This window comes from Bubalus bubalis, chromosome 4, assembly GCF_019923935.1.
Source record: "Bubalus bubalis isolate 160015118507 breed Murrah chromosome 4, NDDB_SH_1, whole genome shotgun sequence".
NCBI classification, from domain to species: domain Eukaryota; kingdom Metazoa; phylum Chordata; class Mammalia; order Artiodactyla; family Bovidae; genus Bubalus; species Bubalus bubalis.
Genome location: NC_059160.1, coordinates 19,968,535 through 19,988,548, shown reverse-complemented (window position 1 = coordinate 19,988,548; position 20,014 = coordinate 19,968,535). Strand labels below are relative to the sequence as shown.

The following is a 20,014-nucleotide window of genomic DNA, read 5'->3' as shown; positions in this document are numbered from 1 at the left end:
TGCTTTTGGCTTCTCTTCTTTTCACAGCTATTTGTAAGGCCTCCTCAGACAACCATTTTGCCTTTTTTCATGCAGTGGAAGAGAGAAATAGATTCCAGGGATTAGATCTGATAGACAGAGTGCCTGAAGAGCTAAGAACAAAGGTTCCTGACATTGTATAGGAGGCCAATGATTTCTACTGCCGCAGTAAAGTAGATTTCATTTTACTCTAAGTGGTGTCTTTATTATAAGGAGAGAATGATAAGAATCTTACATATCTCAGCTACTTTTTGTGAGAAATGAGAGATTAAGTAAAAGTATTTTTAATTTAGCATGTATTTGATGAGAGTCTGCTTTATGGTAAGGTGTTGTTCTAGGGATGGTAGATAAGTGGTAGAAAAGTAATAGTATAATCAGTTCAGTTCAGTTCAGTTGCTCAGTCGTGTCCGACTCTTTGTGACCCCATGAATCGCAGCATGCCAGGCCTCCCTGTCCATCACCAACTCCCAGAGTTCACTCAAACTCACGTCCATTGAGTCAGTGATGCCATCCAGCCATCTCATCCTCTGTCATCCCCTTCCTCTCCTGCCCCCAATCCCTCCCAACATCAGAGTCTTTTCCAATGAGTCAACTCTTTGCATGAGGTGGCCAAAGTACTGGAGTTTCAGCTTCAGCATCATTCCTTCCAAAGAACACCCAGGACTGATCTCCTTTAGGATGGACTGGTTGGATCTCCTTGCAGTCCAAGGGACTCTCAAGAGTCTTCTCCAACACCACAGTTCAAAAGCATCATAGTATGCTATTATATTATATATAATAGTATAGTAGTATACTAATAACAATAATTAGTGAAATATTATTGGTATAATAATTATTAGTGGAAATTTCCTTCCTGTAAGTCCCAAGACACTTTCACACCCACTGTCTCTAGGGAAAAAACTAGTCCATGCTTAGGGGAGCCTGCAGACCTAGAACAGAGACTGTCTATAGATTCATTAGGTTTAGACAAGTATCCTCTCCGGAAAGTTGGTGACAATTTACCTGTAAACTTCATCTTCTTGATATCCTTATAACATGAGCAGTAAAGAGATCGTTTTTATCTGGAGTACACAAAGCAGTTGATGTCTAGAGATGACTGGGGATTTACCCAGACAACAGCAGCAAGCACAGGTAGAGTGTAAAATTCCATGTAAGATGCTCTCTCAGCAAATTTACATATATGGATAATCTCATCCTCAAACAATATTTGAAGCAAAGTCTATATATATTTTCAAAGAGGAAATTGAGGCATTGAGAGATGTAGTTAAAAGTGCTGGAGTGTTAGTCTCAGGGATCCAGGTCATGAGTCTTTTTTTTTTTCTTTCTTTCTCTTAAAATTGGAGTGTAATAGCTTTACAATGTTGTTAGTTTCTGCTGTACAATGAGGTGAATCAGCCACAATGGCACCCCACTCCAGTACTCTTGCCTGGAAAATCCCAAGGATGGAGGAGCCTGGTCGGCTGCAGTCCATGGGGTCGCTAAGAGTCGGACACGACTGAGCGACTTCACTTACATTTTTCACTTTCATGCATTGGAGAAGGAAATGGCAACCCACTCCAGTGTTCTTGCCTGGAGAATCCCAGGGATGGGGGAGCCTGATGGGCTGCCATCTATGGGGTTGCACAGAGTCAGACATGACTGAAGCGACTTAGCAGCAACAGCAGCAGCATACATACGTCCTCTCCCCCTTGAGCCTCCCTCCCACCCCCACCCCCATTCCACCTAACTAGGTCATTACAGAGCACCAAGCTGAGCTCCTTGTGTTATACAGTAGCTTCCCACCAGATGCCATTTGAGACATGGTAGCTACACTCTCAGTTCATCCCACCCTCTCCTTTTCAATCCTGTGTCCACAAGTTTGTTTTCTACACCTGTGTCTCTATTCCTTCCTACCCTGCAAATAGGTTCAGCAGTACCATTTTTCTAGATTCCATATATATGCATTAATATCTGATATTTGATTTTCTCTTTCTGACTTACTTCACTCTGTATAACAGTTCACTGCAGCAACTATTTAACCAGGACAAGGAAGCAAACTAGATGTCCATCAACAGATGAATGGATAAAGATGTGGTACATACATACCAAGGAATATTATTTAGCCATAAAAAGGAATGAAATTGAGTCATTTGTAGTGGTGTGGGTGAACCTGGAGTCTGTCATACAGGTCTTGAGTCTTTTTATATGTGAGCAGTGGGGGTAGTCAGTAAGAGGTAGAAAGGAAGATCACAGTTCTTCTATTTTTGTAGTTTTTTTTAAATTTATTTTTAATTGAAGGATAATTGTTTTACAGTGCTGTGTTGATTTCTGCCCTACAACAATGTGAATCAGCCATAAGCATATGTGAACCTGAACCTTCCTCCCACCCCTCTCACCCTATCCTGCCTCTCTAGGTTTTCACCAAGCACCGGGTTGTGCTCCCTGTGTTATACAGCAACTTCCCACCACTAGCTGCCTATTTTACATATGGGCCACAGCTCTTCTTTACTGGATACACACTGCTGTGCCAGCCTGACTATTCCTTCCACATACATGTAGCTCTGGTTGTTCTCTCCAGTAAAATTCTGCAGTCCTAAAAAATGATTTTTTCTTATAGGCAGCAGATAGCAGCCTATCTTTCCTCTAATTTGAAAATCCATGTCACTGTCTTCCCATCCTACCAGTCTGATAACATAATGCCTGGCAAGCCCAGCAAATGCATAGAAAGATTTTGCAAACAGTGAGTTTGAAAGATCACATTTATTCATGTATTAAAAAGGGTATCAGTTAGCTAAAATTGCATCATCTCATCAGTGATTTATTGATTTTTCTGTAGAGTTTATAGTCACTCTAAATTTAAAAAAAAAATAGAAAGAGAGAAAGAAAAAAAAAGACAAATGGAAATGGTTTTTCTTCAGCTTGGTCTCCATTCTGTACCGTTTTGTCCTCTGTTGCTCTAAACCAATTTTATTCTTGGTAATTAATTTGAACAGTGTCAAAGAAACATCTGGAAAGCATTGAGGAATATTACCAAGTGTAAAGGCAAGATAGGCTTTGTGTTCCAGGTAGCTGGTTTTACAGCTCTTGCACTGGTTTAGTTCTGCGCTGCTCTTAGGCTCATTATTACAGGTTTTTGAAGGATCTATCGCAAATATGGTCATAATGGAGTCATCACTTTAAGCAAAATTTCTTTCAGGTAGAAGATCTTAGTGCATACTTCTCACAGATGAAATATTTCCAAACGCTGCAGTTAGCAGAAGAAAGGTCGTTGTCTCTGAGGTATCCACAGACCTGATTAGTTGACTGGGGTCCCTGTCTTGGCAACCTGGAGCGGCAAGTCAGTGCATCTGAGGTTAGGTGTGGGCTTACGGAGATGTTCTTTGGGCAATAAAATGAGAGAGGCACAGCTTTTTGTTTTAATCTGTCACCCTCTTGTGGTAGTTTTTCCCTCCTTCTTCAATAACAGGGCTATTTTCTCAAAATAAAATGTGCAAATATTATTTCAATGGGCAGCATATTTTTAAAAATGCTTGAATACACAAAGGTAGGCTCTAATTTCAAATCTCTTTTCTGACTCTTAATTTTCAAAATATGAAGGCACTGCTGACCAGTCTCCCCAGTTCTTTCTGAAATCTTACTATGGGAATCACTTAATTAGCACTCTCTCCATTCAATGATACAAAGGAAATGTACTTGATAATCACATAATATCATTCATTCAGACTTTCAGATTTTGATGTGAATGTGCTCGCGTGGGGCTGAGAAGGAGAAAGATTTAGAAGCCACGTAGCTACTCTTTATCTTGGCTTGGATTCCAATCAAGCCTATGAAATTATCATGCTCATTATGTCTCCTGGAGGAAATGTAAGGTATAAGATAAAATGAATGGCTAATTTCCCACCTGTGTCTAATTCTTGGAACATTTCCCTTAGAGACTTACAGGTCAGCGGAAGGAGAGGAGCCATCCTGCCAAAGCCAAGGTTGGTTGGACCCATTCTGTGACAGTCCTACCCAGTAATCATAGTTTCTCTTGATCTTCTTCAGACTGCCCGTGATAAAGTCCTATAAGAAACAAGACTTGAACAGTGAACCAAGGTTGGAGTGGTACTCCAAAACAAACAAAAAGCTAATAAACTACCATGAAATAGAAGTGTGATATTTTGCCTCTACAAATGCAATTGGAACTTGAAGGCTGGAAAGAGAGAAACTTTAAAGAAAGTATACTTTCCCCCTTATTGCTAAATGATCAAGGTGGTGTTAAAAACTATGAAAAAAATAGGCATCTGATGTCAAAGTAATTTTAATGGATTCAGAATTTGGCAGATAGTATATATATGTCTTTTCCAGGATATGTCAGTGTGAGAAATAGTTTAGAAGACTCCAGAAGCAATTAACTGCAGGCATATTTTGTAGGAATAAATATTTCTAGCTTTTATCACTTAATTTGCACAGAAAAAAATAGTGCAAACCCATAACTGTCATTAGCTAGTCCAATTTGCTTTGGTTTATTACATATCCTTAACAAATTGCTCTATTATTCTTATAAAAATGAGCTTTGACTAATTACTGAATATGGTAGATGTATATTTTTAATAAATTCAGAAATGTGTAACTGTGCTTTCTACTTCACACATAATTTATGGGTATAACAATTTCAAGGAAACATCTTATTCATTAAAATATTAGTAAACTAGGTATAATGTCAATTAAACAGTTCATTTAGCAAATGTTTATTTTCACAGATCTCTCCATTTCATGACGTCACCTCACTTTTTGTACTTCTACTTTTCTTGATAATTATATAATTGTCATAGTTTAGCATACCTCCCTAAAGTATTGAAACTTCAAATTTAAAGCAAATTAAACATATATACAATCATAATGTGTGCATATCTGGGAGTGGATTAGCATGTTACAAAATGGAATTTCTCTTGCTCCCTCCTTTTTTGAGTAACAAAGAACACAGAACTAACATATTCTCCATGATTTCTGAATAACCATCCTGTATTTTGTTTCTCCAATTAAAAGGAAAACAAGCCATGCCAATTCCTACTTTGAATACTAAAACTTTTTTTTCCCAACAAATATACCATTGTTACAGAGTATTAAGGAATTCTATGAGAATCAGTCTTTTCATTTCATAGGTATTTTCAGAATGATATGAAATCATAAAGCAGTGTTTACCATTTCTTCTTTGCTCTCTATTTGCAGAAGATCAGAGCCCTTCTTCCAACAATCCTTTCTACTAGTGTGCCAAAATGTCCAGCTTTCAAAGACATGATAACAACTTTCTCCATTCTGAATCCAGTTGTTTGGACAAGGGCTGCAGTTATAGGCTTCAAATATAAACATTTCATTAAAGTTATTGTACAAATATTGGTAGCACACCTTTGCAAAAGAACCCCTTGTATTATTCCCAGTGAAGCTGAATTCTCTCCAGTGATCCCCAACTTTTTTTGCACCAGGGATCAGTTTCGTGGAAGGCAATTTTTCCATGGACCTGGGAGCGGGGCGTGGTTTTTGGGTGATTCAAGCACATTACATTTACTATGCACTTTATTTTTATTATTATTACATCAGCTGCAGCTCAGATCATCAGACATTAGATCCCATAGGTTGGGGACCCCTGCTTTAACCCAGTGGCTCATATGATGCAGTTCTCAGCAGTTTAAGCTCCTTTGAAGCTGAATACAGTAAGGTTTGTACAATTACTTCCAAGTGCAATAGGTCTCTAAGAGTTTAAGATAAAATTAATTTGGGAATACTTTTCCCTGATTGTTTCTCTTCTATAATAATTGATCTGATTATTCTATTTTTAGATATCTTTCCGCCTTTTAATTTTACATCATTTATAATCTTCACTTGTTTGCTTATTGTTTTGTGTCCATTAATATTATTGGCCCAATTTAATTGAGAATGTAATGAGCCATTAGGTGAGTAGAGTAGTAAGCCTCCAGTTGATTTTTAAATTCTGAAAGTCAAGCATGAAAATGTTTCTCATATAGCGGAGAGAACAAACAGGGCACCTTGAGGAGTGATTTTAAAATACGTAGGTGAGGAAAATTGAACAAGTGACCAATACATTTAATTTAGGACTTTGATATAACTAAGAAGTAAGTCTTAATGTTTCACCAGTTTTATAGAACTTATCTTAAGAAGAAATGTATTCATGAAAGAAGGATGCTCAGATGTATAAAAGGGGAACCAAAGATCAGGACTTTGACCAAGTGTTTCTAGCACAATTTTATAGAAGGAAAGACTCTGATACTTCCAGAACTGTAGTCTCCAGGGAAAAGCCTTCTACTTAGGGTCACAAATAGTTCATTATCAGTTTCCGTGGCCCAGATGTCAAATTATTTAGGGCTCTTCTTCAATATCCTTTCAGAACAACGCTAATCAGTATCCTGAATATTATTAAAGTTATAGCATAAGCAGTGCTGACAATGGCAATTGAAAGGCTGAGAACATGCTGGGTTTGAATTAATCTCCAAAATGGATTTTGTCACTGATTTAAGTGATCACGTGACTGAGCGACTAAACAACAACAACGCTGATTAAGTAAGGTTGATGATTCAGAGGTGGGCCTAATCCATGCTTTCAGCAGATCATAAACCGTTGTATTTTTTAAAATATTTACTTGACTAAATCTCAGTTAGAAGGAACTACCTGGCTTATTGACAATTACTAAAATGATAGCCACTACAGAGAAGTTAATTTTCTAAATTTTATGTGTAGGTGAAAGAGTGTGTGTTCAGTTGTACCCGACTCTTTGTGAACCCATGGACTGCATGCAGCTCACCAGGCTCCTCTGTCCATAGAATTCTCCAGGCAAGAATACTGGAGATACACACAAATTTGAATGATTGGATAAAACATAAAATGCTTTTTTTGTTTAATCTTACCTACTCATTTCACTCATTACATTTTGACATTTGACTGTATATTTTCCTCTTTTTCTATTTCTTGGAAGCTCAGTATTTTGCACATACTATTAATGTAATGTGGGCTTACCAGGTGGCATTAGTAGTAAAGAATCAGCCTACAATGCAAGAGATGCAGAAGAAGTGAGTTCCATCCCTGAGTCAGAAAGATTCCCCTGGAGGAGGGATTGGCAACCTACTCCAGTATTCTTGCCTGGAGAATCCCATGGACAGAGGAGTCTGGCGGCTACAGTCCATACAGTCACAAAGAGCTGGACACCACTAAAGTGACTTAGCATTGATGCATGTATAAATGACATTGAACTAAAGAGCAGATCAAGAGTATCTCTCTCCTATTTTTTATGAAATCCTGACTATAATTTACAGAGAAATATGCGTTGCTATGGGTTTTTTGTTTTGCTGTCGTTGTTTTGAGGAACTGGTGTATACATTGTTATCCATACAGTGAAAATTGATTTTATATCAATTACCTGAACTGAAAGAATTCTGCATTAAGGTTTGGCAATATGTCATCTGTAGGTTGGGGTTTCTCTTCCACTGTGTAAAGTTGAGCAGTGCTCTCTCCTGTTGGATGAGTTTTTCTTGCTGCTTCATTATAGTAGTGGACATCTGAAACACTTCAAACAATAATAACCATTCCTGATAAAATACTGACACATAACAAAATAAGCCTTCAATCTAGACTGAAGAGAACTACATATTACTCATTATATTTGTGATTAAAAGTTACAAAGGATGTCTATTTAGGTGTTCTGCCCATTTTTTTTATTGTGTTGTTTGCTTTTTTATATTGAGCTACATGAGCTATTAGTATATTTTGAAGATCAATCCCCTTATTGGTTGCTTGATTTGAAAATATTTTCTCCCATCCTTAGGGTTGTCTTTTAGTCTCATTTATGTATTTCTTTGTTTTGCAAAAGCTTTTAAGTCTCCTCTGTTTATTTTTGTTTTTATTTTCATTACTCTAGAAGGTGGGTTAAAAAAGATCTTGTGATTTATGTCAAAGAGTGTTCTTGCCTATGTCTTCCTTTAAGTTTTACATTGTCCAGCCTTACATTTATGTCTTTAATCCATTTTGAGTTTATTTTTGTGTATGGTGTTAGAGAATGCTTTTATTTCATTCTTTTACATATAGTTGTCTGGTTTTCCCAATGCCACTTTTTGAAGAGGCTCTCTTTTCTCTAATGTATATTTTTGACCATAATTTCATGGGTTTATCTCTGGGCTTTCTATCCATTGACCTATATTTCTGTTTTTGTGCCCATACCATACTGTATTGATGACTGAAGCTTTGCAGTATAGTCTGAAGTCAGGGAGTCTGATTCCGCCTGTGGCGGATTCATTTCTATATATGGCAGAACCAATCAATATTGTAAAGTTTAAAAATAAAATTAAAAAAAAAAAGATTGCTTTGGCTACCTAGGGTCTTTTGTATTTCCATACAAATTGTAATTTTTTCTAATCATGTGAAAAATGCCCTTGCTAATTTGATAAGAATTGCATTGAATCTGTAAATTATTTTGAGTAGTATTTCACAATATTGATTTTTCCAGTCTAAGAACATGGTATATCTCTCTATCTCTTGGTGTCATCTTTGATTTTTTTCTTTCATCAGTATTCTATAATTTTGTCATCACTAAAAAATCTACAAACAATAAATGCTGGAGAAGATGTGGAGAAATGGGAACCCTCCTATAGTGTTTGTGGAAATGTAAATTGATACAGTTGCTATGGAGAACAGTGTGGAGGTTCCTTAAAAAACTAAAAATAGAAGTACCATACTGCTACTGCTAAGTCGCTTCAGTCGTGTCCAACTCTGTGCGACCCCATAGACAGCAGCCCACCAGGCTACCCTGTCCCTGGGATTCTCCAGGCAAGAACACGGGAGTGGGTTGCCATTTCCTTCTCCAACACATATGCTGCTTCTACCCATTTCCCTTGTTCCTTACAGAACCGGTCTAATTGTAGAACAGTATTATACTTAAGAGACCCTCCAAAGGGCCACCGTTCGCCGTCCTCCAATGATACCATGGCCACACAGTATCACATAGGAAGACCAGGTGTGTCTTCTTTAAGCCCTGGGGATCAAATCTATCCCAGTTTTTCAGGATACAGTTCAAAGGAGTGAGGCTGGAATTGTTAGCTCCCATCTTGTCCTGAAGGATCCCAGACGAGCCCCCAAGATGAAAGTTTGTTGATGAATCACACAAAGACACTGGGATTCTTGGCCCCCATAGGAGAAGAATTCAATCTGGGGCCAGAGACGAGGCTTGATCACTCAGAGCTTTTGTGTAATAAAGTTTTATTAAAGTATAAAGGAGATAGAGAAAGCTTCTGACATAGGCATCAGAAGCGGGCAGAAAGAGTATGACCTAGCAATCCCACTACTTGGCACATACTCAGGGAAAACCATAATTCAAAAAGACACATGCACCCAAATGTTCATTGCAGCACTATTTACAATAGCCAGGATGTGGAAGCAATCTAAATGTCCATCAACAGAGGAATGGATAAAGAAGATACATACAATGGAATATTATTCAGCCAAAAAAAGGAATGAAATAGTGTCATTTGCAGAGACATAGATAGACCTAGAGACTGTCATACAAAGTGAAATAAGTCAGAAAGAGAAAAACAAGTATCATATCATATTACTTATATGTGGAATCTAGAAAAATGATACAGATGAACTTGTGTACAAAGTGGAAATAGAGACACAGATAGAGAGAACAAATGTGTGGATTCTAAAGGGGAAGGGGAAGTGGGATGGATTGGGAGATTAGGCTTGACATACATATACTACAATGTATAAAATAAATAACTAATTAAAACCTGTTGTATAACACAGGGAACTCTACTCAGTGCTCTGCGGTGACCTAAAAGGGAAGGAAATCTAAAAAAGGGGGGAAATATGGACACATATAACTGATTCACTTCACAGTACAGCAGACACTAATACAACATTGTAAAGCAACTATATTCCAATTAATTTTTTTAAAAAATCTACAAAGGATGTACAGCAAACAAGCTCTTTGCCATCCCTGATTCCTTACCCACTCAATTCCAGCCCTTTGATGCACTCAGATTTATCAATTTATTTTTTATTCTTCCAGAGGTGTTTTGAAATTTACAGGCGAATGAATATAAAGTTCCCTCAATCTTCTTTACACAAATGATAACAATCTTTTTACATGGTTTTTCACTTTTTATTTGATCACTTAAAATGTATTTTTGACATAATACTGTTAGTACATGAAGAGCTTTCTCATTCTTTTTTATATTGGAGTCTATTGTATGAATATATCATGATTTATTTTAATAATGCTTCATTGACTTTTACACTATTTGTAATCTTTTGTTATTGTAGAAAGAAATACTGTAATGAGGAACCATAGTTATACATAGTTTCACACATGTGTAAGTACATTTGTAAGATAAGTTAATAGGTCAAAGTTTTGTGCATTTACATTGCATTAGATATTTCCAAATTACCTTCCATGTATCCTGATGCAAACTGCATAGGTTTGAATCTCCTTGACTTTTACACTACTACCACACTCACACTTCTGACACTTCTGTTCACCAAATGTACTGTCTCCATTCCACCTCACCCCCTTGCCCTGCTCTACAACACCAATTGGGTGTCCTATAATTTAATTTAATTCTGACACTATCTTCCTGGAAATAGCGTCAGTTTCCAGAGGTTAAGATCTCAGTCCCAAAGACTGCTCCCCACCTCCGATGCCAATGCAAGTAGTAGACTCCCAGGTTAGCATGACTTCTTTTTGATTTGCCTACAAATTAGAAGTTTCCATGACTCCCTCCTGGCTTCTATTCATTTGCTACTGCAGCTAATTCATCACCAGCTAATTCCTCCTAGATGGAGAAATGATTTGCCAAGGCATACAAGACATAAGAATTATCTAGACAATTACTCTTCATCACTGTCTTTCTAAGCATATTTCTTTGTGCTAGCATAAGTGGCAATAAAGTTTCTTGGTCTTTTTTCTGGAACCTGTGCTTCTGTAATTGTTACACTTTATAAAAAATTCATTTGCTATATATAAAAGCATGTCTTCACTTTGAACTGAAAGAAAAAAAGAAATGTGGCAAAATACTGGCCCAAATAAAGTCCTCACATTTGCCTTAAACAAAATTGTACCTTGTCTAATATAAACTGAAAGTTCATAATAAAATAATCTGTATAATTTAGAATAAATGTATATTAGAAAAGGAAGAGCATATTACTGAAAACCTTCAAATTGTATGCTTTGGCATATTAACATAATTCATAAATGGGATCATAATATAAGTGATTATTTGCATCATTTTTCCCAAAGAGACCTATGGTATTAGATTTGAGTTAAACAGCTTACCATTGACTATTAAAAGTTATCAGTGGCATCTGAGTGCTTTAGAGAGTTATAGCTAATGGATATCCCATAACTTAAATAAGGAAGTCATTATTTTATATAATTATATTCATTTAGGTGTTTCTAATTGATTTATCAATGTATAAATTATGAAGTTCCAGTTAAAATGCTATGCATACTTCTATGTAATGCTACATGTAGTATGCAACCTATCTATATAGATTATTTTGAAGATATCCTTTTATACTTACATTTGATGCCCAAGAAAACAGAGGTTGCCAATGAGCCAATGCAGAAAATACATAAGATCACTGTCACAAGACACCATACTCCTAAACAAGAAATAGAGGCAATGAAATTGATTTAGAGAAAGTAGGGGAAAGAAGCGGGTCAGTTAAGTTTGGTTCACTTGCTCAGTCATGTCTGACTCTTTGCGATCCCATGAATCGCAGCATGCCAGGCCTCCCTGTCCATCACCAACTCCTGGAGTCCACCCAAACCCATGTCCATCGAGTCAGTGATGCCATCCAACCATCTCATCCTCTGTCGTTCCCTTCTCCTCCTGCCCTCAATCTACAGGAAAATACTAAACCGAGTAAAATGAGGAGGTAATATTGTAACTGTGTATAACAGGAAAAGGTGAACTCAAACTCTTTGAAATGCAAGACATAACTTGGAAAAATGCCAGCCTGGACAGCTTTCACAAGATACTTCTTTTATCCTTGTATGACACCACCAGCTCAGTAACTTGTTAGATGTATTCTCTTCCAACAGTCTTTTAGAGATGATGGCAAACTAGGCAGTGAGTTTTGATTTTTGAGAGCAAAAGGGCTGTTTCCAGGACTTCTTGGGAGTCTAGTGGTTCAGAGGGCTGCCCTGGTGGCTCAGAGACAAAGAATCTGCCTGCAATGTGGGAGGCCCAGGTTCGATTGCTGGGTCAGGAAGATCCCCTGGAGAAGGGAAGGGCAAACCCTCTAGTATTCTTTCCTGGAGAATTCCATGGACAGAGGAGCCTGGTGGGCTACAATCTATGGGGTTTAAAAGAGTCAAACACGACTGAACTACCAGCACTTTCACTTTCAGTGGTTAAGAATCCTCTTGCCAATAAAGGGGACACAGGCTTGATCCCAGGTCTGGAAAGATCCCAAATGACATGGAGCAACTAAACTCCTGTACCTCAACTACTGAGCTTGTGCTCCAGAGCCCGTGCTCCACAACAAGAGAAAGCACTGCAATGAGAAGCCCACACACCACAACTAGAAAGTTGCTCCCACTTGTCACGACTAGACAAAGTCCATGTGCAGCAAGGAAGACCCAGTGCAGTCCCCCAAATTAAATAATAAATAAATTAATTAATTTTAAAAAGCTGTCTCCAATCTCCTCATCTCTGGTCAGTGTCATTTGAGCACGATTGATTCAAAGGTATTTCCCTTTGAACGTATGATTTTGGATAAGGAACATTTTTAAAGACAATTTTGCAACAATTCAGGGAGCAAAAACAAGTGAGTGATTTGTTATATTCTTAATGCTAGTGAGAGAAAAAAGCATACAATTTATCTCTGGATAATGATGAAGACTGAATAATGACTCTACCCAAAATGCCTATGTTCTAATCTCTGGAACCAATAAATATTTCCTTATGAGGAGAAGGAGACTTTAAATGTATAATTAAGTAAAGGATCTTTGAATGGGGAGATCATCCTGTTTTATCTGGCCCTTATAAGTGAGACATAGATCAGAGGAACAGACTGCCATATAATAAAGGAAGCCAAGACACATCTGAAGACGTGCCTCTGTAGTTGAAGATGGAAAAGGAGCCACATGTTAAGGAAAGCAAGGATGCAACTCTAGAAACTGGAGAAGACAGGGAATGGTTTGTCCCCTAGAGCAGTGTTCCCCAATCTTTTGGCACCAGGGGCTGGTTTCATGGAAAATGGTTTTTCCATGGATTAGGAAGGTGGGGATTGTTTGGGGATGATTCAAGTGCATTATGTTTGTTGTGTACTTTATTTCTATTATTATTGTATCAGCTCCAGTTCAAATCACCAGTCATTAGTTCCTAGAACTTGGGGACTCCTCCCCTAGAGCCTCTTTATGGAAAGTAACCCCACAACACCTTGGTTTCAATCCAGCAGAATCCATTTTGGACTTCTGATCTCTAGGACTATAAGAAAATAAAACTATGTTGTATTATGCCCCTAAGTCTGTGGTAATTTATTACCTAAACAAAAGGAAACTGATATAAATATTCTATATTAAAGACAGAACTGACCCAGGCTGATGAGTGTTTGCCACTTTTCTCAACCTATGTTTTCTCTTTTATTTCTTAGTATTTATCAGATAATTTACAGGCTGTTTTTTATGTGGAAGCTAAAATTACACAAACTATGTGAGTTCTTTCACTTATTTTCTAAATCCAGGAATTGTCTTTCCAGCAAGAGAGAGAGAGAGAAACCCAATGTACTACATATGTCAAGTCCTTTTCTCTTTTCCTTTTTCACCTCTACTTACTCCTCCTCCACTTTATTTCATTTTTAATATTAGCATATTATGCATATTATTATACTTTTAAGTGGGTTATCTCAGATTATAAATATCACCTTGGGCTCATCATAGAACAGGAGAAAAGAAAACCCATAAACCACAAGGTCTTAGTGTAAATAGTTAGAACTGGTTACCTGAATTTTTGGTGGAAGACAGATGTTTCTGATAAGGGTTTGATGTTGGAGTATCCCACTGAAGAGAGGTGTATATTTCATCCTCTTGCATGTCTGGGATGCTTTGATGGATAAGGCAGTCCACATGAAAGGCTGAGACAAATTCTCCTTTTGTAGTCCGGAGCAGATTAATGCAAGAACTGAAATTAGTTACCTTTTCACACCCCTGGGAAAACATGTTGAGTTTAAGGAATAGAATACATACATCTTCATCCAGAAAGTAGAAGTTTATGAGGTTTTAGCCAAAGCATAACTTGGTAAAGAGGGAAATGAGAAAGAAACTGAACCAATACGGCCAGTTACAGAATAGATTATTGCTCTTGTTTTTACAATGTAGCAGATGTTGAAGGTGATAGTACTGGATTACTATCAAGATGAAAAGGACAGAGAATGAGCTTATATTTGGGATAGAATATGAAGATGAGAATGACCTTGATAGCAAAGAATGAGGATAACTCACATTGGGCAAACCAGTATGGAAAGAGTTGTATATTACTGTACATCTTTAAACAAGGAAGCTGGAAAGGGATTTAATCCCTAAAATAAATGTACACACTATATATTAGTTGGGGGTGATGCAGTTGTTGTGACACGTAAACCTCAAAATAATTATTGTTTAACACAGAGTTTATTTCTCACTTACATAACATTTTGTTACCTAGTCCAAGCTCACTCGGCTCACCATTCAACAGGCCAATTAAATGAGAGATGAAGTATTGAGGCAATGAACAGGAGAAGATGGCAGACAAATGTCTCAAAATAACCATCTTATGGGGACTTAATACCAGATTCTTTTATAGAACAGATGGGATGGGGATGAGGAGGTAAAATAAAAAAGGCCATTAATCTTACAAATATTTCCTGGAATTCCAGGCCAGTCTCTGTGGAATGAGCATGGGGGATGTGTTAATTTCTTCCTTTTTGTAGCCATCCACAGGTGGACAGGGTCCTGAACAAAGATATTTTTGTTTAACATTTAGGCATAGAGGCAGGCTTCCCCAAGGCAGGTTATTATGTGTGAACAGTATCCTTTGTTTTTGTTGTTATTGTCTTCGATCATTGCTATTTTAATCTTAGACTCAATAATGCTAACATATGCATTTATTATTGTGCTATTTCAGTTGTTTCCCTGTAGAGGGGAGGGAAGCTAGGGAAGGAGGGGATGTATGTATAATTATGGCTGATTGGCATTGTTGTATGGCAGAAACCAACACAACATTGTAAAATATTTAAAAATATTTAAAAAAATCAGCAAAGGAAAAAAAAAAAAAAGAAAGAGAATACATTATCCTTGAAAAAAAAAAAAAAAAGGTATCCTTTTAGTGAACAAAGCAACAGGAAGCAAAGGTTAAAGTAAAAGATAACAGGTCCGCATGGAGTAAATTCTCCCCTGTAACAATTTTAGCTCCAGTAATCCTGATTTAACGGGTTTCCCAGGTGACTTAGTAGTAAGGAACCCACTTGCCAATGCAGGTTTGACCCCTCATCCTGAAAGATCCCCTGCAGAAGTAAATGGCAACCCACTCCAGTATTCTTACCTGAAAAACCCAATGGACAGAGGAGCCTGGTTACTATAGTCCATGGGGTCACAAAGAGTCGGACACGACTTAGTGATTGAACAACAACAAATCCTAGTTAATGGGTAGTTGTCTTCTAAATGTAGCCTTGCTCCTTCCGTCTTGTGAGTGATTAAATGTCCTACTTCTAGCCATTGGATAGAAAAGGAGAAGCTGGAAAATCTACAACCATTTCTTAAAAGCCATGACCTTGAAATACTGGGTATCACATTCACATCCACTAATAATGTCTGTGTTTGGTTCTAAAGGTTGGGCCAGATCAACATAATTTTTGCCTGGCTGGCAAGATTTCTGTAGTAATTTCACTGTAGAAGGGAAGCATGAATTATTTAATGGATGGAGGGTTGTTTCTGCCCCATCTTGTGACTACAGTATTGGTATTGAGAAACTTGATACTTTAATCCTCATTCGTATATTGGCCATTTGTCCTCATGGCCAAAAGTCATATCTTAGTAATTTACAGTCTGCAGATCCCAACTATCTGCAAAATTCTCTTTTGTTTCAGTGTCTCACTGGATCAATCATTGATCTCTGTAACAGAAGAAATCAAAGGGCACACTCCAGGGGTCATCTGAGGGCATTTAACAAGGACACTTTTATAAAGTTTGAGAAGGATTAAGGGACTCATTGGAAAAGACCCTAATCTTGGAAAAGATTGAGGGCAAGAGAAGAGGGCAACAGAGGATGAGATGCTTGGATGGCATTACTGACTCAATGAACATGAGTTTGAGCAAACTCAGGGAGATAGTGAAGGACAGGGAAGCCTGGAGTGCTGCAGTTCATGGGTCACAAAGAGTCAGACATGATTTAGTGGCCAAACAACCACAGCAACAAGGGAACCAAAAAGGGGTGGTGAAATATGCATTGGTGAGTTATTATCACCCCTGGGCCTGAAAGGTTAAGAAAAGGGTGTTTGTTGGAACTTTGTGACCTATCTGATAAGGTCATGGTCTAAGATATAGAATGTGCAGCCTTTGCCAAACCACAGCATGATAGGAGACAGCCAGTGGAATAAACACCAGGACCATTCTCCCCTTCCACCCCATGAACATTGCTAATACCTCCCAAAAGTTGAATTAACTGGAAATCAGAGGCCAAGTTTGCCCAGATATTTCTGTATATTTGAGTTCTGCTTTCCAAGGTGTATGATGGGACCAAGAGCATCTCCAGAAGCAAAGAATATTCAGAAAATTCTCCAAATATTTCATATGATTTTTATGTGACCTGAGATTCTGACATAGGAAATAATGTGATTTAACTCCCTTCAATCTTTTCAATAGGGCAGTTTCTATCTTGAGGTGACAAAGAGGAGGAAACAATAAACATAAAAATATGCATTAAGAGTCATTTCAAGAATGAAGAAATGGAACTTCAGTGACAGACATTAATTTCCAGGGGCTCTCAAATTTTATCCTCACTAAATATCACGCTCAGAAAGATCTAGTTTGTTCCCAATATGGTATATTCTCTGATAAATCTCTTTGGGAAAAACACCGGGCTCTCTTAACCAAAAATTAATATGTTACTTGTATTACTTTTAATGTTTCTAATCATACAGTCTTATTTACTGTGCCAAGTACTGTTTTGAAGGTCTTTTACATGCATTACTTTGACTCACAGCAGCTCTGTGAAATAGTTACTATTATTAGTATGTTGTAACCAAACTGCAAATAGAGGCATGGACAAGTCAAAGTATTTACCCAAATTCATTCATGTATTAAGTGGAAGAGTTAGTATGTAAACTGGGTGAGCTGATCACAGAAACTGTGCTACTAAAATCCAAGCTATTCTGACTTCTTGTACAAGATACTTTTGGTATGAGTATCAGATAAAAAGAATCTTTATAGGTATGGCTTGATTGGTTTACATTTTTTAATTATAATTTTTCCATCCACTAAAATATTATTCTTTACAATGCAGTCATATACAGTGATATAAAATCTGTGCTTTTCCATTGGGGAGAGATAAAACACTAAATTGCAGAGATATGGCTGATCTTTGAAACTAATAATCTGGTTTTCTCAGTTATTAGTTCCAATTTGTACTTTCTAAATGGACAAGTGAAAATAGGAAAATAATGACATTATGCTCCAAAGCCAAATCTCAAGATATTTGAAGTAGCAGCAGAATCCTTAGTATTTCTGTTTTTCCTCAGTGTCCCTCTCCCTGCCAAATCTGCTTGTTTATTGATTGTTTACGGCAAAACAATCAAGTGTCTTTGGATGTCAGAGTCCAGAGCTATAAAAGTTACACATATGTGTTGAGTATTAATTATATGCTTGGTACTCTGCTCAATGCTTTACACACTATATTAAATGATCCTCACATTACTTTATAAGTAGGGTAATAATATTAAACTCATTTCATAGATGAATAAACTGAGTTTTAAAGAGACTAACCAATTTATCAAAAGGCAGATAGGGAATAAGCTGTAAAGTAGTGTTTCTCAAGGTGTATTAAAGGATATTTGTGTCAGAATCAAGTTGGATCACTTATTAAAAACATAGGACTCTGGGTTATCACAGAGCACCAAGCTGAGTTCTCTGTTCCACATAACAGATGAGTGAAACTGGATGAGACGGAGGCTCAAAGGGGAGGGAATCAGTTCAGTTCAGTCTCTCAGTTGTGTCCGACTCTTTGCGACCCCATGAATCGCAGCATGCCAGGCCTCCCTGTCCATCACCAACTCCTGGAGTTCACTGAGACTCACGTCCATCGAGTCAGTGATGCCATCCAGCCATCTCATCCGCTGTCATCCCCTTCTCGTACTGCCCCAAATATGTAGCTAATTCACTTCATTGTACAGCAGAAATGAATACCACATTGTAAAGCAATTATACTCCAATAAAACAAAACAAGAAACAGGACTTTTCCTTCTCGGCCTTCCCACTGAATACCATAACTATTTGTGTTTGAACTTCTGCATGTTTTAACAAGCACCTTAGCTGAGATTTTGAGAATCATGTTCATAAATTTTAATACCACAAATTTAAGAAGAAAGAGTACCTTTAGGGAAGCTGTGAAAAGAACTGAAAATTTTGCCTGTTATCCTGTTAAAGGGTGCCTCTCTCTCCACATATCTATAAATATTGCATGAGTTATTCAGCAAAAACCAAACACAGGACTGTCAGGAAAAGAACTAGATAAAGCATTTGTGCTTGCAGCTCAACTAGCCTGTGAACCTTGCATTTACTCATTTTCAAACCCCATTTGTTTTCTTGCAAACTTTTTCTTCTCTTGGACAGAAAATTATTGCTATTGAGTCTGACCAGAGGTAGACTTTGAATAGAAATTATATATTTGTATAGTGTTTTACTGATTGCTGTGCTTTCTAAGGAACCGTCTCAAACAATGAGAAGCAAATATTTTTGTTTTTTTTTTTATGAGCCAGGAGCTGTGCTTGAAGGCATAGAATAAAAATTAGGAACAACATTGCTTTTGCTTTCATGGAATCTCTGATATAATTAATGCTCTGAGGTTTTATTTTAGGTTGTAGGACTGTGAGGTATATGATGGGTGTTATCTTATTTTTAAATATGAGAAAATGAAAGTTAAGAGGCCACATGACTGCTCCATGGTTGTACTTGGGTGATCATGCCATCTAAATTATTCTGATTTCATCCATGTCTCTAGAGACTATCATACAGATCAAAGTAAGTCAGAAAGAGAAAAACAAATATTGTATATTAATGCACATATGTGGAGTCTAGAAAAAAAAGTATAGGTGATGTTATTTGCAAAGCAGAAATAGAGACACAGATGTAGAGAACAAACATATGGACACTAATTGGGGAAATGGGGGGTGGGATGAATTGGAAGATTGGAATTGATGTATTTTCACTATTGATATTACGTATAAAATAGATAACTAATGAGAACCTACTGTATAGCACAGGGAACTCTACTCAGTGCTCTGTGGCTACCTAAATGGGAAGGAAATCCACAAAAGAGGGAATATAGGTATATGTAGAGCTGACTCACTTTGCTGTACAGCAGAAACTAACACAACATTGTAAAGCAACTATACTCCAATAAAAATTAATATAAAAATAAATAATTCTACTGATTCAAAGTTTAGTATACTTTCTCTTACCTTATATTGTCCTTCAAACTTAGATATTTTGCATAGCTTAAGTCACTGAAGCCCTAACTTTTCTTGTTTCAATGTAAAATGTATGTATTTATGTCTGAAGATGCAGTGAATCATAGTATTAATATCTTGTGATAATTAGGAATGGAAGACAAGGAGAATGAAAATTAATGGAAACAGAACAAATGGGAAACAAATGATGGGTTCACACAATGGCTTCTGGATGTTTAAAGAAGGCACTAACCTGTTCCTCAGTATAAAGGGCTATATAAAGAAGGAACTACGTGTTGTTGGTAGGATAGATAATGCAAAGTCATGA

The 20,014-nt window shown here is 37.2% G+C and overlaps 1 protein-coding gene across 2 annotated transcripts; it reads right to left on the bottom strand.

Moving 5' to 3' along the window:
- Positions 1–1,944: 1,944 nt before the first annotated feature.
- On the bottom strand, positions 1,945–19,917 carry CLEC9A (C-type lectin domain containing 9A). 2 transcript variants are annotated; one of them, XM_044941092.2, is made up of 7 exons: positions 14,881–19,917; positions 13,990–14,136; positions 11,563–11,643; positions 7,409–7,555; positions 5,182–5,333; positions 3,938–4,059; positions 1,945–3,322 (listed from the first exon to the last, which is right to left on the bottom strand). In XM_044941092.2, exons 2-7 carry the CDS (start codon positions 14,078–14,080, stop codon positions 3,190–3,192), a joined length of 726 nt encoding a protein of 241 aa, XP_044797027.1. In that variant the 5' UTR covers positions 14,081–14,136; positions 14,881–19,917; the 3' UTR covers positions 1,945–3,189. The 2 variants fall into 2 exon arrangements, with proteins under 2 accessions (XP_044797027.1, XP_006059848.2); XM_006059786.4 differs by having other exon boundaries at positions 13,990–19,917.
- Positions 19,918–20,014: the final 97 nt, after the last annotated feature.